The sequence below is a fragment of the Ananas comosus genome, linkage group 1, assembly GCF_001540865.1.
Source record: "Ananas comosus cultivar F153 linkage group 1, ASM154086v1, whole genome shotgun sequence".
Lineage (NCBI taxonomy): Eukaryota > Viridiplantae > Streptophyta > Magnoliopsida > Poales > Bromeliaceae > Ananas > Ananas comosus.
The window spans coordinates 9,491,121-9,508,261 of record NC_033621.1 but is presented as its reverse complement, the minus strand read 5'-3'; the positions used below and the strand labels follow the sequence as shown (position 1 = coordinate 9,508,261).

The window sequence follows — 17,141 nt, the reverse complement described above, 5'->3', positions numbered from 1 at the left end:
ATATATATATATATTGGTAGAGGTGGAGCTAACTTCAGCGAGTCGTAAGTTAGGGTGCTATCGCCGTCGATCGTTCGGGAAGATGATCAGCAGCCGAAACCTGGGGGTCTATATAACAGAGGTATCACATGGGCGTCGAAGCAACTATACTGTAAACACGGTATTCTCAGGGTGCCGGCCTAAACAACCTCGTCACCCCAGATACATCTACAGAAAGGGAGCAGGATAGTAGTAAATCATGAATGCAACTTACGATAGTAATCACTACAACTATCATACTCTAAACTAACCACTGTAGAAATCAGTCAAATCTGTACTCCATCCAATCGGACTGTACAGAATCCGCCCTGGGTCTAGTGAACACCCTCGCCTGCGCCATAGTTGCTGACACATCCGTACCTCACAACCTTACTTGGTCCGTGGAGAGCAAGTCGCAGACCGGCGACGAAGCCTTAACGCAAAAAGTGAGCCGCCTCCGTGAGTGGCATACGTGGAGGCTACCACCGAGAATAGCAGCCGGTTCTGTAGTCGATTGTGCTCAAACAGGCTTCAAACAGACCAAAAGTCAAGTAACCGACACTCCTGGTCTAACAACCAACTAATAACCGGCTTCGGCACAATCTTACGCGCACCGGATCCAAAACGCGAACCCAGGGTCACCGTACGACGACGGCGGCTCCGACACGGCAACTCCGCGCCCAACACCCGTGAGGCCCAACAAGTCCGGAACCAGGCTGACGCTACTGTAAAAATAGTACTGGCATCTCGCAGCACGAGTGAATAAAATCTAAATACCTGGCATATCATATGATGATATTAGAACTGTATAAATCATACGCACGTCCCTAGGGCTAGATCAGGTATTAACATAGCCGATCGTTATCTTAAGCGTTTTCTCTTAAGTTAAATCCAAAGTCAACATGATAAGATTCATGTTTATTAATCATGTTCTAAATGTATTATCAAGATATAATCCATGAGATAGGAGCTACACCAACATATTTATACAACTAAATATCATTACATTCGACTAATGCTATACTTAGGATAGAACGATTAAGCACCTCGTCGCGGTAATCCTGGACAGGAATGTGGGGCCGTCGGCTGGGAAAACCTGCGAAACGTCTCGAAAACGCTCTCCAGGCTCGGAAGTCAGCTCTGGGTTTTGGTGGTGCGCTGTGCAACTCTACATCGGGAGAGATCCGGACAAAAGCATTATTTCTGCTCAAAAGCAATCATAGAAGAGCGAAATTGACTAAGCAAACTTTATCAATAGCATGTAAGGGTTCGTGGATTCCTCCTCGAAGTCCGAATCAACAAATCAAAGTCGCCGTCGAAAACCGATCGCTCTATCCGCCGAGTACAGAACTGAAATACCCGACGGTCGCCGCTGGAAAATTCTGCAAATCACACCAAGCTCGATAGATATAATATTGGAGCAGTGCAATGGGAACACTCACCTCAAAGGCTAATCGGACATCGACGCGGCGTCGAGAACGGCGAAAACGCATCCTCGCCTAGTTTCCTCGCAACGCTACGATCCCAACCGTACCCTCGAACGGCTTCGCGGCGCGTCGTCGGCGTCGAACTCGTGCTCGCGACTACCTCCTCCGAGCTCTTTGCTTCGGTTGAACAAAGAGAGAAGTAGAAAGATTAGGCAATCCCCACCTAATTTGTTGATAAGCATGCAAAGGGTGCACGCGGCATCCAAGCCACCCTAATTTGCATGCATGGGTGGACGTGGCATCCAAGCCACCCCACTTAGCACCAACCGACATAAAACATAAATAATTTAATTAATTAATAAATAAAACAAGGATACTACAGATTGACTTCCAGGGAGGATGGTCGCAGCATCTACCGATAGCGGAGTTTGCTTATAACAATAGTTATCAAGCAAGTATCAAGATGGCACCCTTCGAGACATTTTATCGACGGAAGTGTAGATCGCCACTTCATTGGAGTGAAGTTGGCGAGAGATTGGTTTTAGGCCCTGACGTGCTCCAGGAAGCTGAGGACAAGGTTCGTATTGCTCGGGAGCGACTTATGACGGCACAGAGTAGACAGAGGAGCTACGCTGACCGACGACGGCGAGACTTGGAGTCCCAAGTTGGAGACCATGTTTTCTTGAAGGTCTCGCCGACTAAAGGGATCAGGAGATTTGGGATTCGGGGTAAGTTGAGCCCCTGTTTCATTGGACCGTACGAGATTTTGGAACGTGTAGGTCCGGTAGCGTATCGACTTGCTCTACCACCGAACTTTTCGGGGGTACACAACGTCTTCCATGTATCGGTCCTTCGGAAGTACGTCTTCGACCCGACTCATGTGTTAGATGCTACACCCTTGGAGTTGCGGGACGATTTGAGCTTCGAGGAGCAACCAGTGAAGATCTTGGCTCGCGAGGTAAAGAAATTACGGAATCGGGACATTTCGTATGTAAAGGTCCTTTGGAGCAACCACAGGGAGCGGGAAGCCACGTGAGAGCTGGAGAGTGCGCTGCAGGAGCGCTTTCGTATCATCATGGTTTATGCATTTTTATCCTAGATAGGATTTATGTGAATTTTTGAATGCTTAGAATGCATGCAGTATGTATCATGAATATTTCACTTTATGTGTAGAGCCTTATGTGTAGTATCTATGCATGTGTTAAGTACTCTTATTGCAAGTTTGGGAATATGTCTCTTATGAGGAAAATGTTTAGAATTTTGTACTCTTGAACATAATCACCATACTTGACTTAGTGGACAAAGTGCCATAAAGGGGCACCTGACTTAGAAAACTGTGAAACTGCAACTTAGAGACATAGTGATAGGCCATTCTGACATCCCCTATTATTCCGTGTTTTAGACATGACGACGTAGTGGTAGGCCATCGAGATTCTTGATATATTCCATGTTTTTAGATATGAGGACTTGGTACTTGAGACAGATTTTTCGCTTGCTTGCCATTGTGCTCATTTGCACATGCTTGTGAGAGTCGCTCCCTACAAGCCGGCACTCCGGAGATAGCCACCGCGACATATGCTCGCTCGTGCGGGATTGGGCGCCGAAATGGGATGCCGTGGGGGAGGCTCATTCCTAGAGTGGGGGTGTTGACTACCACGGGGCAATTAGGCACGGCGCAGGCCAGACAGCCTACGGGTGGGTCTTACATGATTGAAACTTAGTGACAGAATATGCCATTTGGACTTTGACTAGAATAGTAAATAATGACATTTACTATTTAGCTTGTGGATATTATGTTAGTGATGCTCGTTTACATTCATGTTACAGTAGCTTTATTACTTATGCAATTTCATACTAAGTAGAGACATCATATTGTAGTAAATTTCCATGCTTACTTACTAGTTGTTCATATTGCTTACATTTACACTTACCCCTTTTTAATTGTTGGGCCTAGTGGCGCATTTCACTGAAGTCAGTAATTACCCACTGGGAACTATTATTTAATAGTTCTCACGCCCTCTGCTTTATGTTTCCTTTCAGAGCCTTCGGCACCGGCGGAGGCACGGGATCGCGGCAGGGGTGTCGCCTAGCTAGACAGAGAGGAGCTACTTTTGAGCTTAGGTGGTTACTCTTTCTTTTGTCGTAGTGAGAGAGAGATTCTTGTACCATGTATAGAGACCACCTATGTACTCTTTTAGCACTTGTATTTGGGTTTTCTTTATACTACTTTATGGTTTCACTTTATGGATTTATAGTTGCATGATTACTCTCCCGTCGTAGAATCTAGTAGTACTTTGCTCTGATATCGCTAGATCTCTTGTATTATTATTTTATTTACTGCTTTTTCGTAGACGCCTTATATGTTCTAGACATATGGCAGATCTGGACACGTGCCGGGCGGACTTCCGCTGGGCCCCGGGGCGTGACAGATAGCGAGGTGATCCACTATTGCCCTTCTAGTTTGAACGGTAGCCACAACGGCCTAGAGTGGCTCGAAAAATCTCTCGTCAGAAATTATGCGAAATTAGCTCCTAGAACACATAGAAATCAATTTCTAACTCTCAATTTCTACAAAAATTCATCAAAAGAGTCTAAATAAAAAGATAATAATATTATGATACTAACCTGACGTCGAAACACCAATAAACGCACGTGTGCGCCCTCGACTCGCTCGCTACTAAAGAAAACCAACCTTGCTAGCTACTCTTTTTTTTTTTTCTCTTAACCAACTAATCTCTCTCTCTCTCTCTCTCTCTCTCTCTCTCTCTCTCTTATAGAAGGTGATAAAGCTAAGGCTATGCATGGAACCTACGTGGCTTCCATGCATAGAATGCAAAAAATGCAAAAAGGTCCATCAAAATCAAATATTTTAATTTTAGTCCCTTACAAGCTAAATGTTGGATTTTTAGTTCGTTTTTGCATCTATTTTGTGTCAAAATATTTTCAACTCAGTCAAACACTATAAAAAGAAATGCTGACGAAAAATTCATACTGCAGTGTTGCCTATTTGTTAAGGTCCAGTATATCGCATGTATATATAAAGCATAAGACCTCGTTTGGATCTTAAAACGTAGCATAGTTAAATTATGCTATACCGATAGAAATATTATCCGACAAAGTATTTGACAGATAAAAAAGAGCATATATTTTTGAAGTATAGTTAAACCATACTCTAAAGAATGGAGTGAAATAACAATTTACTCCAACGAAAGAAAAAAAAATCCACCATTTTTGAGCTCCCTCACTCCAATGATGTATCAAATTTTAAACTTTAAATTTCAAAATTTTAAATTTTAAATTGGAGATATCAAAATTCTAAATTTTATAATTTTAAATTTCAAATTTCAAAGTTTCAAATTTCAAAACTCAAAATTTTTCAAATTTTAAATTTCTTTTAAATTTTATAATGTAAATTTTAAATTGTGGATATCAAAATTCTAAATTTTATAATTTTAAATTTCAAATTTCAAAATTTCAAATTTCAAAACTCAAAATTTTAAATTTTAAATTTCAAAATTTAAATTATATAATATTGACTTTCAAATTTTTACACTTTAAAATTTTAAAAGTTAAACTTTAAAATTTCAAGTTTAAAATTTAACATTTAAACTTTAAAATTAAAAATTTTAATTCTAAAATTTTCATATTTAATTTGAAAATAAAAAATTTTGGTTTTAGAATTTTAAATTTTAATTTTAAAATTTAAAATATTAATTCAAAAATTTTGAATTTTAAATTTTAGATTTCAAAATTTGAAATTTAAATTTAGATTTTATTTCATATTTCAAATTTAAAATTTAATATTTTAGAATTTAAAATTGAAACTTTTAGTTTTAAAATTTAAAGAAATCTCCCATAGAGTTCCACAATGTGCATCCAAATAGTTTAAAAGTTGAAGCGGTAGAATTTTGTAATATATGTTTCAGAATTTTCTATTTCATTTGTACCAAAATCACAGTTTATAAATTTTATGGAGATATTTTATGGTGCATCCAGAAAGGCCCTAAAAGTAACACTATTAAATTTAAAACCATAGTTTTTCTCCTAAAGTTTTACAACATTTATTTTTTCCAAAGTAGTACCTAGTTTTACTTAACCATAATGGGTAACTCTCACTGGACCGGCTCACAATGATCTAGTTACTCTGTGATGCCTTGGCTGCAACCACTCGCCTCACCGAAAGGATTAAGCATGACAGTTACATTTAGGGCTTGTTTGGTTCATCTATTTTGGGTATGGAATGGGAATCGGTTTGATCAAATTCGGTTAATTTTGTTTGGTTTGCATGAATCGGTTTGGGATTTCTATTCTGGACTGGAATGGGAATAGCCCATTAGCCTTCAACTTGATTCCGATCTTCTAGCCCGGATTGAGATTTCATTCCGGAAGCGCAAAGCCCATGTGACCATCTCACCCTCTTTCTCTTCACCCCTTTCTCATCAAAAAAAAAAAAAACCTATCCTCTCTCAAAACCCTATCCCTAACCCACATCAATAAAAATTTTTAAAAATAAATTTGATATTTTTTTTGGAAAACTTATTAGAGAATAGTATTATATTTTTTATAAATTTTAAATAATATAAATTTATATTTGAGAGTAAAATTAGTATTATAGTATTCTATAATTTTTTTAGTTTACCTGAACCAAACAATAAAATTTGAATAACTCATTCTAATTCCCAATTCACAAATAAACCAAACGTTTTGGGAGAGTGGGTCATTCTAATTACCATTTCAATTCATTCCCATTCCATTATCCATTCCAATTCCACACCCTTGAACCAAACAAGCCCTTATTTTAGAAAGATTGGCAATGAAGTTTTTAATTATTTATTACTTTATGCTGACGATATACTTATTGCTTTCGAAGATATTTCTGAATTATATGTTGAAAGCTTTGTTAAGTCACGAATTTGAAATGAAAAACATGAGAGCAGTTAAGAAGATTCTTCAGGGAGATTGTATTTGACTCAGAAAATTTATATTGAGAAAGATTTTGAGTTTTTTAGAATTAAAAATGCTAAAAACCATGAGTACTCCGCTTACTTCTCATTTTATATTTTTAATTGCTTTGTTGCCACAATCGATTGAGGATTAGAAGTATATGCTAAATGTTCCTTAGTCTAGTGCAGTTGGAATTCTTATGTATGTGATGGTCTGCATTTATCTAGATACTTAATTTACATGCTGTCAGTATTGTGAGTAAATATATGGCTAATCTTAATAAGTCAAATTGACGGTGGTAAAGTGATTTTTTTTTTTAGATACTTAAGCAGAATTTTTTATGTATGCCTGGATTTTGAGAGATCTGATGACTCGTTAGTTGGTTTTATTGATTTAGATTTCGTAGGTAATTTGGACAAATAGAGATCACTTGTAGGATGTGATTTCTCATCAGGTAGTTGTTCTGTAAGTTAAAAAGCTACTTTGCAAGCTAGTGCTAATTTATCCACTACTGAAGAAGAGTATATTATTATGACGGAGGTTGTGAAAAAAGCTATTTGATTAAGAGACATATATGGGAGCTTATTTCTAGTCAAGAGACTACTATCGTCCATTGTGATCGCCAGAGTGCTGTATTTTTTTTTTTTTGTAAAGATCAAATAATTTATAAGATAAGAAAATATATAGGTGTTCATTATCGTTTTATTCATGATGTAATAGCACAGGTGATCTTGTCACGATCAAGATTGGTACTATAGATAATCTAACAGATATATTGACTAAACCTCTTTCATTGATACGTTCAAACATTGCATCGGCATAGATGAAATGTGCAGCAACACTTGACGACCATTTTCGGGGTTTTAGTAGAAAAGATGGAAAACTCTAGTTAAGATGGAGTTTGTGTTGTAAGCTCAGCATTGTGATTGAAGACTACAAATCAAACCATGATGAAGATTGATAGATTTTGATTAGATTTATAATTATTTAGGTCGGAATTAAATTCAAATTAAGTTAGAATAAGATAAGATTTAAAATTTATTAGAAATAAGTAGAATTTAATTAGGAGTCTAATTGAACTAAAGTTCTAATTAAACTTATATTGACAACCATGCAATAGCTAATGCATTGCACCACCACATAGATTTAAGGGATAGTTGCCTATATACCCCTCAAAACTTCGAAATATCTCATTTTTCCTTACTTTTTTTTTTTTTTTTCTTTCCAATATACCACTCATATGTTCCTCTGTTATTCCAAAATACCCCTGCAGTTACCACATGTTAAGTTAACTTGGGTTAAACGTGGATTAAATATCTACCACAATTAAAAAAAATTAAAATACCACTTTTGCCCTTAACTTAATGGCAAATAAGAAATGTTAGTGATGATAGAAGGGTATATTTTACAAGACCAAAAAACAAAATACTTTTTGTGCCCCTAACTTAAGAATAGATAAGAAAAATCAATGATGATAGAAGGGTATATTTGAAAGGGCAAAATTATAATTTCATAGAGATAACGGAGTTCATTAACAGATTTTAACTCTAGGGGTATATTAGAAATAGGTTGGAATGTAAAAATAACATTTTCATTATTAGCCTTCAAAGAAGGGTAAATTAGAAAGTCGAGAACTTTTCAGGAATATATAAGCAATTGCCCCTAGATTTAATTAAGAGAAGCTCTCTGGTGAAACTTTATCTTGGAATCCTCTTTTCTTTTTTTTTTCTTTTTTTTTCCACCTGTATGGGCGTGATTTTGGGATTTCACAATGTAAATATTTATGTGTTTTACTTTGCTTCTCCCTTTGTTGTTTAATTCATTTGATTTCCTATTGTACTTAATATTTTTTGTAGAGCAATTAGCCAAATATGATTATTGTTGATTATATGTCTTCTTTTGTATAGGGCATAAAGATATTTGTTTGACCCATAGATTTTTTGGACTAATAAGCAAAAAAGATATGGATATGAAAGTTGGTTTAAGATACACTGGATCTACCAAAATATTTAAAGTGTGAATAGAATGGCTTTCATTAGACGGTAAAGTATGCTTGTGTTTTATGTATGTATGCATGAAACACACATGCTGCCATGATTGCCAAAAAAAGCCTATACATAAGCTAATTAAGAAAAATTAATAATTGAAGTTGCCAACTTCAATTGTGCAACTACATGCATGCCTATGAAAGAGTTCCAATTCTATCTGAGAACAAGCAATAAGAAACAATTCCAATTCCATCTGAGAACAAGCAATAAGAAACGAGTAAATTAAGTGAGGTGTTAGGAGAAGTCTGAAAAGTTAATTAGTAGTTTATTGAGCTTCTCTCTATTTTAAGAAAAAAAAATTTATTTGAGATTAAGGTGAGAATTTTTTCTTATAACAAAAGAAGGATGGTAGTAATCATAAGGCTAGTACATTAGATTGAGAGAAACATAAAGATATGTGCTTGTATTTTGATTGTCTTCGTATAAAGAATACATCATTCTTGCTTTCTCTGTAGACACAGGCAACTTGCTGAATCATATAAAACGTTGTCCCTTTTTTGTGTTTTTTTTTATTATTATTTTTCGCTTTTTTTTTTTTTTGCTCGTTAATATTATTTATTGCTAGCACATGGAACAAGTTCCAATAAAAAATGTAATTAATTTTCAATGTCTTTTTATCCCATAATTTACAGCGTAAGAGAAGGAATTGAAGATTTCACAATCGGCGTAATTAAAATTTGATGCGAACACATCCCATATATATCTCACCAAGCTAAATCTGCAACTTGGGTTTCAAAAGGTTTGAAACAATACTAGCTAATGGAATCTGCTGAAGATTTGGTAGAGGCCAGCTATACGATCTTGGGCAGGGCGACGACGATGCTGACGGCGACGCCGAAGAGGAGGATGAAGAGGCCGGTGAAGTTGATCAGCTGCGTCTCGGAGACCGTCAGCCCGCCCTTGTCGACCAAGCCGGTCTCCGCAGTGCAGATCGCCATCAGGAAGATCGCAAGGCCGGCGGAGGCGTGCAGCGGCTTCACCATCGCCCGGTTCACCGCCGGACCTCGCGGAAGCCAAAAGTAGAAGAACCCAAACAACCACTGCACCAAACACTTCAAAACATTATTATAAAAAAAAGAAAAAAGAAAAAAAAAGAAGACAATTTTTGCACTATTTGGCCAGGAAGAAGAGCAGGTGGAGGAGAAGGAGAAATAATATAATTTTTATGTAAATAGTATAATTTTTATCTAAAAGAATATATTTTGTTTTTAATGTAATTTTTTTCTAAAATAATACAACGTTCTGCTAAAATAATATAATATTTTTTCTAAAATAGTATAAATTTATTATTTTCTTTTTTTTGAAATAGTGTAAATTTATTGTCTTCTTTTTTTTTTTTCTGATTTTTAATTTTTTTAGAAAAGAATAATTTCTTTATATTTTTTTATTTTTTTTATCTTTTGCATATTTTTTCTTTGCCTTCGCTCTCACCCGCACTCGCTCTGAGTCCTCTTTCTCCGACACCGATCTCGGTGCCTACGCCGGCAAAGGCGGAAGAAGACGATATAGCGCTGTCCTCATTACCGTTGTGAAAGGTCGCGAAGGTGGTAGATTGGGGTCGAAGAGAAAAAAAAAAAAGAACGAGAGAAAAATAAAGAGAGGAAGAGGATGTGACGCTGTCATCTTTACTGTTATAAAAAGCCGAGGAGGTGGTGGAGGAGAGCCGGAGAGAAAAAAAAAACGACGGCCGAGGTGCCGCCTCGACGGGGTTGGAGGCGAGGAAGGCGGAGGGAGGGTGCACGGCAAGGGTGAGGATGCGCGGAACAGAGGCGAGGCAAGCCACCTTCGCCTCCGCCTTCGCCACCCTCTTCGGAGTGTAAGAAAATAAAAGAATGAGAGATCAAAAAAGAAGAGAGAAAAGGGAATAAAAGTATTTTGTTCAATTTTTTAAAAATCCGAATCTATAAAATTCAAAAAGAGGGTCTACTTTTGTAAAAGCTCAAAACTAATGGATATTTTATGCAAATTGGCCTAATTTTATTTTCTATTAAGTATGAATTAGTCATTTAAAATATGAAACTTGAAAACTTATATCTACCTAATTTGATTTATAAATTAGTATTTTATAATTAAATATGGTACTTGAATAATAATATATGTATATTTTTATACATAATAAATTTAAAATAATAAGTAAAATATTTATGATGTCATACTAACGTCAGTTGGTCAGTCAATGGTTGAACACTTCTTGAAATTGTGATCCTTGACCCAGTAATATTTTTGAGTCACTATTTGACTCAGTTTTTAAAACATTGTATATACCTTCAAGCAATAATTATTGATCATTTTTAATCCAAACAAGAATGGGAGGGGTGGGAACAAGTTGTTCCCGAGAGAGAGAGAGAGAGAGAGAGAGAGAGAGAGAGAGAGAGAGAGAGAGAGAGAGAGATTTATTTTAAATTATAATTTAAATTTATAAAAATTAAACACTTTTTGAAATTGTGATCCTTGACCCAGTAATATTTTTGAGTCACTATTTGACTCAGTTTTTAAAACATTGTATATACCTTCAAGCAATAATTATTGATCATTTTTAATCCAAACAAGAATGGGAGGGGTGGGAACAAGTTGTTCCCGAGAGAGAGAGAGAGAGAGAGAGAGAGAGAGAGAGAGAGAGAGATTTATTTTAAATTATAATTTAAATTTATAAAAATTAAAATTTATAATCTCAAAATTATAAATTTTAAAGTTTAAATTTTAAATTTGATATTTTTAATTTTTAAATTTTAAATTTGATATTTTATATCTTTTAAATTTAAATTTGGTCTTAAATTTAAAATTTGATATTTAAAATTAAAATTTTGACAAAATTTAAAATTTAAAAGTTAAAATTTAAAATTTAAAGTTTAAAATTTTAATTTTTAAAATTTAAATTCAAATAAAATGAGAGGGATAATATTATTATTTTCTATTTATAACCATCAACTATTTCTTTTATTCCCAACAACCATCCAAACATAATTTTTCTAGTTCCAGTTTATATTTATATTTTCATCCAAACAAAAAAATATTCTTGTTCTTACAAAAATCCATATTTGTAGCTATCTCCGGTATAACTAGTTCCTACTAATTCCCGAACCAAATGGAGTCTAATAGTATAATTAAGGTGCATGTACATATGTTGGGATCAAGTTAAATATTTAAGTTACACCCTTCTTTACGTCAGTAGAAATTCAATCATGGGAGCCTCAAATTTGAAGATCAGAAAGGTAAAATATGATCTGCAATATATATTAAGAAAACCTACGTGAAAAAAATTATAATTACTGAAACCTTTATCTGAAGCATTCAACTTTGGAATTTTTTTGAAAGTTATAATTTGTTGATTTTAATACAATTTTATGCTTGGGAAATACATTTTTCAATTTTTGTAAAACTATGTGAGTATGCTTAAGATGTTCTTGATCACATTCAGTTGTTTACATCTTAATTTTAAGATATTTAAGCTAAAATTTCACTACTATAAAACATTTATATACAACCCTACTTGGCATTGCCTTCTACTTATCTACATTGGAAAATAGCAGTGAAATATTTTGCAAGAAAAAAAAAAAATCTAGCCTTGGAAATAGCAGAATATTATGGGGGTTAGACTACATATCAGTCAACCAAGAATTACCACGCGTTAAAGAGGTGGCTCCCACCAGAGGGCCAAATCAATGATGTAGTAGTTTACCTCGTATAGCATTTAGCTCTTACAATTTTGATTAGTATTCGGTTTTCATACCAAATATAAATAACCTGAATCGCTAATAATAATAACTCGTCAGGTCTAAACCACCGGTCCCAGTTATTATTGCTAAAGTGCATAGTCTTTTATATTTCCAATTAGAACTTTTTTTCCGTTTGATTATGACTATTAGAGTGTTACATTTCTAGTCAAACACTATTGAAAATTTTAATTTATTGGACTATATTGTTCCTATTAAATTTATCCATTACTGTTCCAGCACTAACAATTCTTTAGCCAAGCATAAAAGTGCTCCTTTGAGAATTAAAAAGTTGGGGAATTTCCATTCTATTACATGGTGCAGCTGTTGAGAAAAGCACTTATTGGGCCAAACAGGCCTTAATTAGTTTTCTCCAGTAGGTTCCAATATAGCAACAACTTACTATTGGCTAGTTAAGTTCAAAATAGTGGAAAGTTGTCTTAATAGAGCAATCTATACTATGAGCTAACAATCGATACAATTGAATCACTCAAATCCGGTCATACATAAACTTAGGTGAACTATAAACCATTTTGAATCTTTTTGTCAATACTAAAACCTCGAAATAATAGAGAAAATAAAGCGCAAAATAAAGAGTGAGGTTATAAGAACCTGCAAGCCGAACAAGCAGATGGTGCAGATCCCCAGCCAAGAGTGCAGGCTAAGCATGTCAGGTGAGGCACTCTCCTTGTGGTATTTGAAGGCGGCGTAGATGCCGAATATCCCAAGAGTTAGTGCGACGAAGTGAAGCATCATGTGGATGAATTTTCGCACCTTCTTCTCAGTCGGAACCGTTTTATACGCCATTATTGCTGCGCCAAGATAAGAAAGATCAAAATTTTTCAAGACAAAAACAGCATGATAATATGTATGGGTTAATTAACTCGCGACAATCTTGAAATTTTGTAACATGTAGTGCAATGTGAAAGATCCTGCGTACCTTCTCCAATGACAACAATAAACCCCAAACTCATCACCAAAGGGTGTACCTAAAGAAAGAATTAGAGTGCATAAGAGCAAATACATTATAAATCTCCTAAACCAGGGTAACATATGTGTCTTGTGATTTCATCTTTATTATGTAGGTGTCTTGGGATAGATGTTTAATTATGAAATTTCTAATAGTATTCTAAATATGCCATATTAGATTTGTACTTCAAATTTTTATATATAGTTTACTTGGAACAAAAGAAACATCATCAATTAATCTTACACTCATATAAATCTCCTAAACCAGGGTAAATCTAGTTGGGTCCAACTAAATCTAATTTAAATTTAGGTTTAGCTTTGTACATATAAATGACACTGCTCGATTCTAGTTTTAATTACGCATATAGATAGGGTCAGGATATAGAATTAATGTAGTTAATTGCTGTAGCTATTGTCTAATCTAGTTTTGACTCGAATAAGTTTTTAATCACGCGTAAGGGAGGCGCAAACTGAGAGAAAATTAGATCAGCTGAATGGAAAAGAGGAAAGAGAAAGTGAAAGAAAAGATAAGAGAGAAAAGATGACAAATAGACATGCATATATAGCTGATATGACAGTTTGTTCTTTTATAAGTAGCACATTAACTTATGTAGGAACAACTTATTTATACCTAAACATGTTATTAACTCGTACAACATGAATGAGACACATACATTAAAGATCAACTCTGGATCCGCATCTGAGCGCAGATTCGCGCCGCCTCGATAATGGAGCACCCACACCAGCATGAGGATCACCGCCACCAGGGCCAGTATATGAGCCACCGTACGGGCGTGGGTGGCTGCGAGGAGGAACTTAGGATTCGCGGAGAGAGCCATAGAAGTGTAATTGGAGCTAGTGAGGGAGAAATATCAACAATGAGATCAATGTATCTAGCAATTAGAGTTGGTTGGTTTTTATTGGTGCCTCTAATAACATTACACAACATCTTTTTCTTTGTGGGAATCTGTAGTTGCTGCTATTGATAGGCCTAGTAGTGGGGGACAAATGTTGGGTTTGGTATATTTGAGGGGAATAAGTTGGGTTCCAAAGCAAGGCATATGAGATATGTACTTTTGCATGGAGAGAAAGTAATCTCATATAGTTTCATATAGTTGTTTAGTTAATCCCTCAGGTTACTGCATTTAATTAATTTAACGTTTAAAATTAGGCATGGAGACCTTAACTATAAGCCATTTTGAATTAGGCCTCCGTAACTTTCAACTTTTTTCTATTAACACTTGGTTAACTTCTGACTCTTGTGATTTCCATTCTTTCACATTTTCAATGAGAAATTTTGTTAAAACTTTCTATTTTATTGGCTATCAATAGGATCAACGATTCTCGTGAGGAAAATACCTGGTCCCTCACAAAAAAGGTTTCGTATAATATTGTTGATGTATATTGCATAACAAAGTTGTATTTTAAATTGTTTATATATATTGGTGAACTTAGTTTGATTTGGTGATTTGGAAGAAACTTTTAAACCAAACTGAAGTAGTCGGTTTAAAAAATCTATTGCATTTTGGTTTCAATTATCCTACTTTTCTTAAAAATTAATATCTATAATCTAACAACCAAACTTGGATAACGGTAATTGTTAAATACAAAATTAAATCTGGATCATAAAATTTTGGATACACGATAGTGACAAGAAATGCGTATATATAGTACCGCCGTTCTTTTTTCGATTCCATTGAGCATAAAGAAGTGTCAAAAAGAAAAGCTGAATCAAAACTAAAAATCAAATTTCAGCTACTTTTAGAAGTAAAGTAAATTACAAAGTAGGTAAACTGTATTATGCATTTTTGTATTCGGTTTGGTTTGGTTCAATCATACAACATAATTAGATTATAGGGTTGACACATATTTGGAACACTTTTGTGTAAGTGTTTCATTTATGCCAAACTTTTAAAAAAATCTACTAAGGCCTAAATATAAAGTCAAATCTAACTAAAAATAAAAGGTTACTCTACTCAACCCACCCCACCCAGCCAATTCGGCCCGATTACAAACAAAAAAGAAAAAAAAATCGATCACCATCTCCCCTTCTCCCCTCACTCAATCCACTGAAACCCTAGACGAAGAGCCCTTCGCTCTCCTCCTTCTCCGCCACCACAGCCAACGAGGCAAAATTCTGACGGTTGTTAAATGCTTAAATAAGTGTTGGTAAATTAGCAGCACTCTTTTTAAGTTATACCGATACTCTTAAACTGTCACTATATACCTAGCGACCCCACATATGGCAACAGTTTTTAAAAGTGTTGGTAATTTAGCGAGCAGTATTTTTTTTGACATGTGTCGACATTTAAAAGTGTCGCTATACATCGTTTTTGTTGTAGTGAATTTACTTGCAAATAATTTGGAACCAAACAATCAACACCCTTAACTGTATATTTAAGTCAATTAATTAAAAATCTAAATATCATATACATATACTGACACATGAATAGTACATGAGGGTGTGCCAATCTGGGGATCTGCTACAATTGCTGTAATAATAAGAAGTTCACATTTTTTTTACATTTCTTTCAAATAAAGTTTAAATATTTTTAAATAAACTTAAACCAAAAGAAATGAAAATGGCATATGCAGAGAAGCAAATAAATAGAAAGCAAATGTAAGGGTAACTTTTATTATGTAGCATTCTAAATTATATACCTCAAATATTAGAGAATTAATTTGTAACTTATTAGAGATTTTTTTTTTCTTTTTTTGGTTAATCCAGCTAGCATGTCCAAATTTTCATCGTACCTAAATATTTTATTTTTTTATAATTTTTTTTACAAATTATCTAATCTTGATGTGGGAGATGGACTAGTGCGGTGCACAGTTACTACAACAGAATTAGGTTATAGGGACACATGTTTGGGATACTTTTGAGTAAGTGTCCCATTTATGCTAAAACTTAAAAAAATATCTACTAATGCCTAAATATAAAGCCCAATCCAACCAAAAATAAAAGATTACTCTACTCAACCCACCACACCCAGTCCATTGGACCCGATTACAAACAGAAAAAAAAGAAAAATTAATTACCATCTTTTCTTCTCTCTTCACTCAATCCACTGAAATTCTAGACGAAGAGCCTTTCCTGTCGTCCTCCTCCGCCACCGCAGCCAACGAGATAGAGTTTCGGCAGTTGCTAAATGCTTAAATAAGTGTTGGTAAATTAGCAGCACTCTTTTAGGTTATAGCAACACTCTTTAACTGTCACTATATACCTTGCGACCCCACATATAGCAACACTTTTTAAAAGATCGGTAATTTTAGCTAGCAGCACTTTTTTGATATGTACCTATATTTAAAAGTGTCGCTATAGACCGTTTTTATTGTAGTGAGTTGACAAGGTTATACGCCAGGTGCAGCAATAATTTTCGTTTGTTCAGTTTTCCTTGTATATTTCAATTGTTTCAATAGTGCGCACTAATGAACTTTTGCATTTTTATTATTCTCTCAAATAAATCCAAAATATTTAGCTTTTTTTTCCTGAAAATTATCTCAAACATTTCATTATTTTATTCAAAAAATATTTTTATAGTAACATGTCCAAATTGTTGGAAAGAGATAAAATTAATTATTTTATCTCTCTCTTTGTTAATTAGGATATATTTTATTATTTTGAAATTTATTATTTGTTGGGTTTTGTTTTATCTCATAAATAGCTAGCTTTAATATTAATCAAGTTTCTTTTGAGGTTTTGGATAAGTTTAGATTGTTCTTCCTTATGTAGCTAGTCTAAGCCTTATAAATAGAGGCAATAGGGTGTGACTGTATTATCAATCAAAAGAAAAGTAAAGTTCTTCTCATTTTTTCCTCTCCATTTTCAATCCAAACTAAGGAATCAGTTAGATGTGATGCAAAATGGAACTTGTTCGAAACTATCTAGAGACTCTATGTAGAGTCTCCGGATGAAGCTGCGCTCCAAGAAAATTAAATCACGGCTCTAAAAGAGTCAAAAAAAGAAGGATCAGAAGGCCCTCTTCATCAAAACAAGTTTCGGCTGCTACCACCTCATGACA

The 17,141-nt window shown here is 34.7% G+C and overlaps 1 protein-coding gene across 1 annotated transcript; it reads right to left on the bottom strand.

The window, feature by feature from the left end:
- LOC109719983 (probable ascorbate-specific transmembrane electron transporter 1) lies at positions 9,018–14,035 on the bottom strand. Its single transcript, XM_020246843.1, has 4 exons — positions 13,794–14,035; positions 13,091–13,139; positions 12,763–12,962; positions 9,018–9,477 (listed from the first exon to the last, which is right to left on the bottom strand). The coding sequence occupies exons 1-4, from the start codon at positions 13,956–13,958 to the stop codon at positions 9,229–9,231; spliced, it is 663 nt and encodes a 220-aa protein (XP_020102432.1). The 5' UTR covers positions 13,959–14,035; the 3' UTR covers positions 9,018–9,228.